Source organism: Notechis scutatus, chromosome 6 (genome assembly GCF_049901735.1).
Source record: "Notechis scutatus isolate UNSWTSFEM ecotype Mainland chromosome 6, rNotScu1.2, whole genome shotgun sequence".
Lineage (NCBI taxonomy): Eukaryota > Metazoa > Chordata > Lepidosauria > Squamata > Elapidae > Notechis > Notechis scutatus.
The window spans coordinates 53210151-53222373 of NC_142014.1; the positions used below are offsets into that span (position 1 = coordinate 53210151).

The 12223-nt window shown below is 38.9% G+C and overlaps 1 protein-coding gene across 1 annotated transcript in view; it reads left to right on the plus strand.

The window, feature by feature from the left end:
• The window catches only part of DDX17 (DEAD-box helicase 17), a 23895-nt gene continuing 11672 nt past the window's right edge, over positions 1-12223 (plus strand). The window contains exons 1-8 of the mRNA XM_087968311.1: positions 1-299; positions 3402-3540; positions 5480-5579; positions 5814-5947; positions 8539-8604; positions 9100-9241; positions 9702-9862; positions 9947-10119. Coding sequence (XP_087824437.1) covers positions 256-299; positions 3402-3540; positions 5480-5579; positions 5814-5947; positions 8539-8604; positions 9100-9241; positions 9702-9862; positions 9947-10119 — 959 coding nt within the window. The 5' untranslated portion in view covers positions 1-255. The remainder of the gene's footprint in view (positions 300-3401; positions 3541-5479; positions 5580-5813; positions 5948-8538; positions 8605-9099; positions 9242-9701; positions 9863-9946; positions 10120-12223) is intronic.

Here is a 12223-nt window from a genome sequence, read left to right on the forward strand (position 1 = left end):
GGCCATTTTGTGTCTGGAAGCCGGAGAAGAAAGGCTGGTTTGCTTCTTAACCAGCGCCAAGCAGTTCCTGGCGCGACTCGGCTCTCAGAGGCTCCAGAAAACCAATCCTGTCGGCCGTCTAGATAGGAAAATTAAATCCGGGAGTTGTTTTTATAGCCACAAGGCAGCAGTAAAGTTCAGAGTAGGCGCGGTTGGCCTCTCAGCGCTATCTTTCACATAAGTCGAGCACAGGGGTCCCTTTTCCTGCTTGGAAGAATGCGAGGCTTCGGTGACCGAGGCCGCGATCGCGACCGCGGCGGGTAAGGACGATGTGAATGAGGGAATCGGGCTTCTTTCAAGGGTTTTGTCGTATCTCTGCCCTCCCCTCGTCTCGCCCTTTAGTGTTCCTTCTGCTGCGTGGCAGGCAGAAATACTCCGGGTACAGCCAGCGGTGCCTGAGGGCTGGCCGTGCTAAATTTCTGCCTTTCTCGTGGTAATTAAAGCGTTTGAAGGACACCGAGAAGAGGGGTGGGGTTCTGCCATTTTGTCGAAATGGGAAACGGTCGAAGTTGGGAGCAAGTTCCTCAGAACTCGCCGGCGACTCCTTAATTAATCAGCACAATAGTATAGACTGCGGAGAGAGCAGATGTAATGGATGAAGGCCGCCGGTTTGTAGGGTTTGGGCTTTTACGTCGTGGGGAAAAGAGCACTTTAACAACGGGACCTTTTCTCGTAAGGAAAAAAAAAAGGTTCACTCTCCGGGTTGCTTTTCTTTCCCCCTCCCCGTATTTCTAAGGTTAAGCCAGAAAATTTTATGCGGGTAGCTGAAAGATGGCGTCACAATATGGAGGTGAACGTTTGACTGGGAGGTGCCAGATTAATGTCGGCCTAGGAAGAGACGGAGATGGGGGGGAAGTGCTGGGCTTTGGAAGGACTAGGCGCCCCACGGAGAGATTTTGCATTTTCTTTCCTTTGAGCAGAGGGCTTCCATGCCGTTACTATACACTAGTAATTGATTCACCAGGGACTCTAACCCTCAAAGGTTATATTGTCACTTATCTTCTGATCCAGCACACCTCGTTTTTCTTTATCTCCTGGTGAATAGGCCTAATATAATAATTACTGCCGAAATCCGAGTGGCTGCGTTGGCATAATCTAAAAATAAGAAATATTTTAATCGGATTTTTCTTTGCTTCTGTCTATATTCTTGTCAAATTGTTAAGAATGGTCTTATACTGCCTACTTCCAAATTTTACCTGCGCTAGTGGAAGAGTGGGAGACTTATAAAATGCAATACAATGGTTATAATAAAAATCTGCACTCATTTAAATCAAAAGCCAGATGGAAAATCAGCACCCTTCCCAACATTGTGGCATCCTAACTTTGCAACTCTTGGCTGAAAAACTGTTTTTACAACCCCTTTAAAAGTGTACCTATCAGTTCTGATGAAATAAGTTAAAACTTGCAAGTAAACATAGTTTGGATTGTTATTTAATTAGGAGGAAATTATGAATCATTGATATTTTACTGGGCAGGCCCAGGGATTAGTTCTATACAATATGAGAAGCTACATTATTATTTTGAGAGATGTTTATTGTAGCTGGTGATTCTGAGGTAAAGATTTTAACAAATCTTTAAATATGGGATATGTTTTTTGATAATAGTGTGACTGATAAAGTTAATCTCATACTGAATGGAAGTGCTCTACTAAAGCAATCCTAATTATATTTATGCAGAAATCATTAATCGTATAGATTAGTGCTCTCAAAAGAAGGTGTGCTTTTACTGTAACTCACAAGAGCAGGAATCAAATTGCTTATTAATTATTACATGGTGTAATCTATTCTTAAAATAAAGAGAATAACTTAGTACCTTAATGGTCAAAGTCAAACTAGTTGAGAATAATACTCTCCTGTCTTCAAGTGAAGAACCAGAAAATCCTAATACTTTCCAGAAGTACAGAAGGGTGTGTGAGCACTACAATGTAATTTTTGAGAAGTATGTTACTACTGTAGTTTACAAATGCAAGGTTAACTATGTGCATTAATATACTGTATACTTCTCACTGTTTTTAGCAATATATGAGAACAGACCTCACTAAGTCTTCCTGGGTAAACCAGACAGGAAACAACTAAATGAGAGCTAAATCTATCTTAAGGTTACATTAACAGAATCTTGCAAGTCTAAAAGTACAAAGCTTCCCTGCTGTCACTTTAACTGCTTGATCTATTAATGGCAGATTCTTTCTAAGTTTCTTTCTCTTTTGACTGTTAAGCCACTGGGACCTTTTGTCTTTCTTCTCTGATTGTTTCCAAGGCAACATCTTTCCCCCCTTTCTCTAAGATCATTTCCACATTCCAATGTGCTTATTGAAGATAGTAGATTTTGTATTGATTAAAATGCTTGGTTTCCTGCCCTTAGTTTCTTTGTGGCCTTATTGATGTTAATGTTGCAATTAAAACTGTATTCTGATGTATTTTTTTTTGTAATTTGTTACTCTTAAAGTAGAAAGAATATTGATTAAAGAGTTACATTTTTCTTCTATATTTTTATGTAAAACTTGCCCTGTTTTGTCATTTCCATTGGAGAATGTTATACACAATACATTTCTTCATATTTTCATGTTCAAGTATGTTTATTCTTTTATTGCCAAAGATAAAATACAAAACAAAGAAAAGCAAAAAAGAAAAATAAACAGATTAACACATGTCCAACACTAACATCTTAAAGAGAAAAAAAAAGCCCAAATACATCTAACATTAAACATTAAAAAAATTAACCCTGGTTGAATGCTGAAAAGATACATCAAAATGTAATATATTTCTTTCCCTTAAATAACTGGTTTACAAAATAGCCATAAATTTTCCCATCTGTATTTAACAGAAATTCTATATTATATAAATAAATATCCCTGATGTGGAAAACTAATAATTAAATTGACCCAGTATATGTACATATACACACACAGAAACAACAGATTACTCCAAAGTTAAAACTAATTTTCAAATCCCTTTGTTAACCATCTGTCATTGTATTTAAGGTGTAGAAAATCTAAAAACTGCTTCCAGTCTCTTATAAATTTGTTTAATCCATTGTCTTAATATTATCCAAAACACTTTGTGATACTTTTTGCTCATTTACTATATATAAATTTTATTGAATCCAGACTTGGTCATGCATATTCAATGAAATGAATATAATTTTTCAGCCATGAGTGATTTTTTTCCCCATTTCTTTCAGAGGATCTAAATTAAGCATGGTTTAATTCAGATATGGCATATTATATAGAATAAACATTACCATTGCTATTGATGTTTTTCAACATAAATTTAATGACACTTTTAATCTTCATAAAATAATGCTATTCCAGATTAATCAACTAGAGAAAATAAAAAGTAATTATTTCTGTCTAATCCTTTAAGGTTTGGTAGCCCTCTGCCTCCTAAAAAATTTGGAAATCCAGGAGAGCGTTTGCGTAAGAAGAAGTGGGACTTGAATGAATTACCCAAATTTGAGAAAAACTTTTATGTTGAACATCCGGAAGTAGCAAGACTCAGTCCTGTAAGTTCTGTTTTTTCTTTCACCTTTGTCTTGTTCAACTACTTCAGTTTTAATATCTCCAAATGCTGTAGCAATGAAGATGATTAGAATTGCAACCATTATCGTAATGAAATTTTCTATTATTTATTTTGTCAATTTAGTTCTGATCTGGGATTGTAAAGCAAAGGATGTAAACATTTGGATGCCACTAGATGGCAGAAAAGAAATGTTGCAATTTTTTTGCAGCCCAAATCTACAGTCCTGTTCTTATCCATATTTTCTGTAAAAATACATTTCATTTGAGGATGGCTGTGGAGTGATTTTGTTCAACTGAATCTCCAAATGTCTTCCATTTATCCTAGCTGAGATTTCCTAACTTGCAGGATAGTTTCTAGTGTTGTTTTGGCCAAAGGAGAAGTATTCCAAGTTCAAAATACATATCTAGATTATCTAGAGTTTTATATTATAATTTTTATTAAAAATAGGTTATAAAAAAACAAATATGAAGGCTTGCATTTGCTTGTATTTTCATATATATAATAAAATTTATTTATTTACATACTTTTTAAGTAGTAAATCACTTTTAGATCATTGAAATATACATGGGAGAAGCTAAAGTCTTGGGAATGTTGTGCATATGAAATTATCATGCTGCAAAATAATTTTTGCAGCCCAAATCTACCTGTTCTGATCCATATTTTCTGTATTTTAAAAAAAATACATTTCATTTGAGGATGGCTATGGAGTGATTTTTTTTAACTGAATCTCCAACTGTCTTCCTTTTTTCCTAACTGCTATTTCCTAACTTGCAGGATAGTTTGTAGTGTTGCTTTGGCCAAAGGAGAAATATTCCAAGTTCAAAATACATAGGTGTAGTTGGAAAAAGGCCATTTTGAGTTGGGACACTTACATTAAATTTTGGATTCATTTTTTCCATTTCAGAATGTTTACCCAACTATATAAATAAAAATATTTCTAATCAGATGCATCATCTTCAGTGAACGCATCTGCAGAGAAAACAATTTGCTCTACTAATTTATTACAGGTCAAAACCAGAGGTGGTATTCAGCAGGTTCTGACCAGTTCTGGAGAACTGGTAGCGGAAATTTTGAGTAGTTTGGAGAACCAGCAAATACCACCTCTTACTGGAGATTTTACAGTATCCTTCCCCTGCCATGCCCACCAAGCCATGCCCACAGAACCAGTAGTAAAAAAAATTGAATCCCACCACTGGTCAAAAATAGTACATCTTTATTTGTTAACTGATATGTTTTATTAGTTTATTACTTTGGAAATCGTAGTTCACTTTTCATGTTAAAGAGTATATGAAATATACCTAGCTTGTTTAAAGTTTTTGTTGTAGAATTACTTAAAATCCTTTGGATGGTAAATTTGAAAGAAAACAGAATAATGTCTATGGAGACATAGACTTCTCAGTCATCCAGGTCATGGTTGTCCGAAAGGTGCTTTTTCAAGAGGCAACTGGACTTTCTATTTTTTCTTTGAAGTCATTTCACTTCTCATCTGTGATGACGTGAAGAAGCTTCTTGGATGAGAAGTGAAACATCTTCAAAGAAAAAACAAAGTCCAGAAAAAGCACTTTTGGAAAAACAGAGTAATGTGTGTACATGTTCATCTGCATATAAAGGTTATATTGCTAGAAGTTACATTGAATAAATGCATGAAATGGAGAATGTTTTGAATATTTTCTTTTTTTTATTCCAACCTGTATTTCATTATACATTTTGATAAGCTTCTGAAAATGAAGTCAATAACAGGAGAGTAATTGTCAAAAGAATTGCTAGAACAATACTTTAGATTCTTTATGGAGAATACAAAGAGATGGTGATTACTTGAAGTAAAAGGAATGAAAATTCATATTCAGTGATTGCTAATAATAATAAAAGAACACTACAATTTCTGTTTTTCACACTTTACTTGCAATTTTCACTCTAAATAGTATGAAGTTGAGGAGTTGAGAAGAAAGAAAGAGATTACTATAAGAGGGTCAGATGGTTGCCCCAAGCCAGTATTTGCCTTTCATCAGTGTAACTTTCCACGTGAGTATTCTGTTACCCCTAAAACAACAGCGTGGGAGGATGGGTGGGCATGTTAAATAGCATTATTTGTCTGGATGTATTTAGTTCTGGAAAATTGAGCTTAATGACATAGAGATTTGGGGAAATAGTTTTTGAAATTAATGCTATAATCTAAATTAATTTCAGTACAAGATTTACTTACATAGCATTTGCAATATAAATTCATTTGTGTATTTTTATCTGTTAATTTTTTAGAATATGTAATGGATGTCTTGATCGACCAGCATTTTACTGAACCAACTCCAATTCAGTGTCAGGGCTTTCCCTTGGCCCTTAGTGGGCGTGATATGGTGGGCATTGCACAGACGGGCTCTGGGAAAACATTGGCAGTATGTATTTTTCAGTTTCTTTAAATTTTCTTTTGTCTATGGATCTGTAAAAGTATTTTTATTGTATTTTATTCAGGTAATGTAATTAATTCATGAACAAAATGAAAAAGATAATTTTTTAAAGTTTGGAACAAGGGCTTTTGTTTGGGCTTCCAGTACATTTTGGAGTTTTAGTCATTTGGGGTTCCAACTCTAGGAAACAATGGAAATTTGTGGTCAGTTGTTGGCTCTGTAGTTTGCATCCCAGGGCTGTATCACTAGGTGGGGTGATAGTAGATACCTACTACTAGCCAGCCAGTTTTCAGAACTTTGCCAAAAGTGTGATTTCTAAAAATATTTATAAAAAATCTTCACAGGAAAGCATTTGGATAGGAAAAATAATTCCTAGAAAAATATATCCTAGAAAAGCTAAGTTGTTGATTGTTTTTCAAATGAATCCCCTGGGGCACCAGCAACAAAATAAGAGAGAATGAGATAGCTAGTTTCTCTCATCAAGTACAGCCTACATTTAGATTATTACTATAAGCAAGCCAGTTTTTCTAAAAAAACAACAACAACCAGGTATAAATTTCATTGGCTATGTATGTTTCTACTATTTTATTTAACTTAGTTTCAAAAGTAATTTTTATCTAAGTTATTCTGCTACTTGCAATTAATAACTTGCATGACAATCATATGATTTTTATAATTTGTACTGTCTTAGTGGCCCCATGGAGGTGGGAAAAAGGATTTTAAAATCTGCATCTACTAAATGCATTCTGAAAAGTACCGATTGGAACAGAAATTACACAGATACAGATCTGAGCCACTAAAAGTTAAACTGAAAAGTGCAGTGCAAGATAGAGCACAAAAAAACCATTATCAATCCCAAAGGGAATCAAGGCTTAATATGAAAATAGTTTGCATTCATTTATCTAGAGTTTTATATTTTAATTTTTATTAAAAAAATAGGTTATATCTATAAAAAAAACAAATATGAAGGCTTGCATCTGCTTGTATTTTCATATAATAAAATTTATTTATTTACATACTTTTTTTTAGTAGTAAATCACTTTTAGACCATTGAAAGATACATGGGAGAAGCTAGTCTTGGGAATGTTGTGCATATGAAATGTATCATCACATGCATTTCTAGTGATGGAGACAGCACTCATTCATTTCTCATGAATACATGATCTTTTGGTGTATGATGATAGTGGATGAATTGGGGGGGAAAAGGTACCATAAGGAAGATATTTACGTGGCTCATGTCATTCATCATAATTGCTACACTATTAGCCATAGTAGCAGCTCAAATCCTATCAATCCTTTTAGTTTGTTTTTATTTCTTTGGGCTGAAGGATCAGATACCATCTCCCTGAATATTCAGGTAATGTTCACTTAATGACAATTCAAAATCAAGACAATGTTAGAAAGGGTGCTTTATGGCCTACAAAGCACTTTTGGACATTACAAAATGTTACACCATGCCCACCACCTGCAGTCATATGATCACAATGGGTGCTTTGGCAGTCTGTTTGCATCGGTTGCCAGTGTTCTGTGATCAAGTGATGGACATTTGCAATCTTTGTCAGCTTCCCCAGAAGATCAATGGGGAGCGAGCAGAGAACGTTGCAAGCTGCAGCTGCTGTCTGCTCTCGTGTCTGGGGACTGGCTGAAAGAGCTCCCTGTTTTAGTACCTGCTTGAATCTTTGCATCTGAAATCCAAGCAAGCATGGAGCTTGGGAGTCTTCCTCTCCTTGCCCCGTGCAAAGAGTTTTAGTGAGACAAGGATATGGGGATCTACATACTTGGATTTCAACAGCCAAGCTCCAAGCAGACACGGAGACTGGGGCCTGTTTCTTTTCATCCCCCTCAAAAGTTTTCTGCAGAGGTTGGGAAAAACCCCAAACTCCTATGTCTGCTTGAACCTCCGCAGCTAAACTTCAAACATACACAGAACCCCAAAACAACCCTTTTTGCCTCCATGGAGAGCCCCACGGAGGTGGGAAAAAGGATTTTAAAATCTGCATCTGCTACAGGCACTAAACTAACCCACCCACCCCAATCTGCACTTCCATAGTCATGGAAAGGGATTCCATTCGCTGAATGACCCATGAGACAACTTTATGACCACAATGGGGACTGCTGGGATCACGGTCATTGAGTGAAGTCACAGTGTCTTGCTTAACTTCTGCTTCACTCAGCAAGCAAGACTTTAGTCCTAATTGTAGTCATTAAGTGATTATTTCTAATAAATAAATGGACAAGTTTACATGATCACGTATAACCAGTGCAGCTTCTTCAGTAACAAGGAGCTTTAAAATTATCCAGTTGGGACACTAGTGCATTATTACTCTTTCTACTCTGTTTTTAGTATATCCCTCTGAGACTTAAACTGGAGGAAGCTATAAACTGAATTTTTAATTGAAATTGTATGCTTACTATTGCCATGCTTGCTCCACATCTTGTTTAATTTTATGTTTAACTTCTAATGTCGTCTTGCTGATTTCTTGAGAATATAGGAATGGATGTACAGTGATTTAAAACAACTAGTTAGTTATCACCTTAATTAGCTGTCACAACTGAAATATGTTTCTCTTCTTTTTCAGTATTTGCTACCTGCAATTGTTCATATAAACCACCAACCATACTTGGAAAGGGGAGATGGTCCAATTGTGAGTATTATTATTATTATTATTATTATTATTATTATTATTATTATTATTATTATTATTATTTATTAATCTTTAGTGAGATTCACAGCCTTTGGGGCTGGTTGGTAGCTCAGCAGCTCGAGTCCTAACCAAGGACCTAGGAACTGTTAAGGTTGCGTCGGAGGATATAAGCTGTTCCAAGTAGGGTGGTTGTTTGTAGAATCACAGTTGTTGTTATTATTGTTAAATATTTAATCTTCGGTTCACGATCTGGGGCTGGTAAAAGCTTAACAGTTCAAGTCCTAACCAAGGACCCAAGAGCTGTGAAGGTAATGACTGAATATAGATGTTATAGGCAGTTCTGAGTAGAGTTGTTGTTATTGATGTGTATGTTTACAGGCTGCCTATGGGTCTTATTTATCTAATTGGAGATGGCAGTTTTGTAAGCTCTGGTTCTGAAGTTTAAGCACAAAAAATTAAGTATATCACTCAGTGTTATGGATGGTTTCTTCCCAGTGTTTAGTTTTAGCTCCTACCCGAGAACTGGCCCAACAAGTCCAACAAGTAGCTGATGATTATGGTAAATGTTCAAGACTGAAGAGTACCTGTATATATGGAGGAGCACCCAAAGGCCCCCAGATTAGAGACTTAGAAAGAGGTAACTATGATAGACTTATATATTATAGGGTAATTGTAATGATCTTCCTTTATTAAAGTCACTATTAATATGACTAATGGCAATTTTGTATTGGAATAAGATGGAATAAAACAAGCTTGGGGTGATTAATCAATTATCTGGAGTTTAATGTGCTTGCTTGGGAATATCTGCGCATATGTATGCATAAAACACACGCATGTCCAACTCTAGTGAGTTTCTTTTTTTAAAAAAAACTTCTTAAAAAAGGAGCCGGGATATGGAAAATGGTATTTTATTTTCATTAAATAAATTGTTTTTGTCAAAATATAAGAATTGTTACAGTCTATTTAGTAGTATAAACTGAAGTTGCACACTATGTTCATGAAATGGTCCATGTATTTCTACAGTCCTGTAAATGACAGTTAGATTATTGTCTGACTTTTTGAACTCTCTTTCTCTATCCTGCTCTGTTCTTTGGAAGGTGTTGAAATTTGTATTGCTACACCTGGCCGTCTGATTGATTTCCTGGAAGCAGGGAAAACTAATCTTCGCCGCTGTACATATCTTGTATTGGATGAAGCTGATAGAATGCTGGATATGGGTTTTGAACCTCAGATTCGTAAAATTGTTGATCAAATACGGGTCAGTATTTCTTAATATAGTTTAGGTTTCTTCTTGACTTCTCATTTAAAGATTACTGTTGAGATAACACATGTCTTTTTTCAGCCTGACAGACAAACACTCATGTGGAGTGCCACTTGGCCAAAGGAGGTGCGCCAGCTGGCTGAGGACTTCCTGCATGATTATGTCCAGATCAATGTGGGGAACTTAGAGCTGAGCGCCAATCATAATATCCTGCAGATAGTGGATGTGTGCATGGAGAACGAGAAGGATCATAAGTATGGATGTTGTTATGTTACCTTCAGATTTTATCTTGTTTCCAAGTAGTCCTCAACTTATGACCACAATTAGGACTGGAATCTTTGTTGTTGAACAAATAAGTTGTTAAGCAGGATACCCACGTGATTGTTTTCCTCAACAACCATAATCTCCAGGTTATGGTCATTAAGCAATTCCCAGATTGTTAAACACATGGACTAAAAGCAGCTGGCCCAGTTCAGTTTCCCTCATGAGTAGAAGGAACTGCTTGGGCAGTTGCAAGAATGGAGCTTGGACTTTTGGGATCTGTTTTTCCGTCCTGCCAGAAAAGTTCAGTTTCCCTCAGTAGGCAACTTAGTCAGTCAGCCCCCAAAATTTAGGCTTGCATCATTCCCCACTGGCTTCCACATTGATTTTTCTTGGAAGGCCAGCAGAGAAGATTGTAAATAGCCATCACATTATTGTGAGGTATTTGATAACTTTGATAAGTGCAAACAGGTTGTCAGGCACCAAGATCGCAATCATGTGATCACAGATTGTGTGTGTATGTGTGTGTGAGAGAGAGAGACTTTATGATGACTGGAAGTGCTGTCAAGTACCCTTTCTGAGGCCACTCTAACTAGACTTTAAATGGTCTTTAAATGAATGGTCATAAGTTGAGGACTAGCTGTAAAATCATTTTAGCATTTTTATATGAGCTGTGATGATTTAGTTACACAAACAGACTTAGCAAATTTTATAAAATCTTTTTAATATTTTATTCTGACTTTTTAAAATCTTAACTGTATTTAAAAGCCTCTAAGACAGGGGTGGGCAAACTTTTTGGCTCGGGGCCGCATTGACTTAAAATTTGACAGACGGGCCGGGTCAGCACAAGATTTTTGGGAATCGCCCCCACCCTTCCCCACCCTCTTCTCCTCCTTCCCCTCCCCTCGGAGGCCCCTGAGTCAGGAGTTGCTACCACCGGCGCGGCTCGCGCGGCTCCAGTCCCGCGTTGCCTCGGGAAGGGAAAGGCAAAAAGGAAGAGTGCTTTGCAACGGGAGCAGCGGCACCGGAGGCTCAGGCTCAGCGGCTCCTGGTTTTGCCTTTTCCTTCCCAAGGCAACGCGGACTGGAGCGCGCGAGCTGCGCCGGTGCAACTCCTGACAGCCCAGCCGGACACCTGAGCGGAGCCGGGTGGAACTGCCTGTTGCTGCTGCCGGAGCACCGCCGGTGTCCTCCTCAAGCAGCCCGCCCGCCCGCCGGACTTCCCCTCTGCTGCGCGGCTCGGGGCCAGGCGCGAGCGCCCGCGAGTTAAAGGAAGCCGAAAGTTGCTGGGAAGTTGCTCGGGTGCTGGGAGCAGGCTTTTAAAGTGCCACCCGAGCAAAGTTTAAGCAGCCCGCCCGCCGGGCGGAACCCTCCCACTCCTCGGCGGGAAGACGCTCCAGCCTGCAAATGTTACCTTTGCAAAGTTTAAGCCTGGAAGCCCGGAAAGCCGAGCAACTTCCCAGCAACTTTCGGCTTCTTTAACTCGCAGGCGCCGCGCCTGGCGGAGGAAGCCCGGAGCCTCCTCCAAGCAGCCCGCCCGCCCGCCGGGCTTCCCCTCCGCCGTGCGGCTTGGGGCCAGGCGCGAGCGCCCGCGAGAAAAAGGAAGCCGCAAGTTGCTGTGAAGTTGCTCGGGTTTCCGGCTTGAGGCTTAAACTTTGCACAGGCAAAGTTTGCAGGCGGGAGCATCTTCCCACCGAGGAGCGGGAAGGGTTCGCCCAGCGGGCGGGCTGCTTGGAGGAGGCGACCGGCGGCGCTCTGGGTTTCCCCTCCGCCGCACGGCTCGGGGCCAGGCGCGGCGCCCGCGAGGAAAAAGGAAGCCAAAAGTTGCTGGGAAGTTGCTCGAGTGCTGGGAGCAGGCTTTTAAAGAGCTGCCTGAGCAAAGTTTAAGCAGCCCACCCACCCGCCGGGCGGAACCCTTCCCACTCCTTGGCGGGAAGACGCTCCAGCCTGCTAACTTTGCCTTTGCAAAGTTTAAGCCTGGAAGCCCGGAAAAAAAGGGGATCGGCGGGGACTCACCTTGGAGAGGTCGCACTCGAAGGTGATTTCGAACTCCCAGCCAAGGCCTTTGCAAAGTTCTTTTCTTTCCTACCCGAGAGCG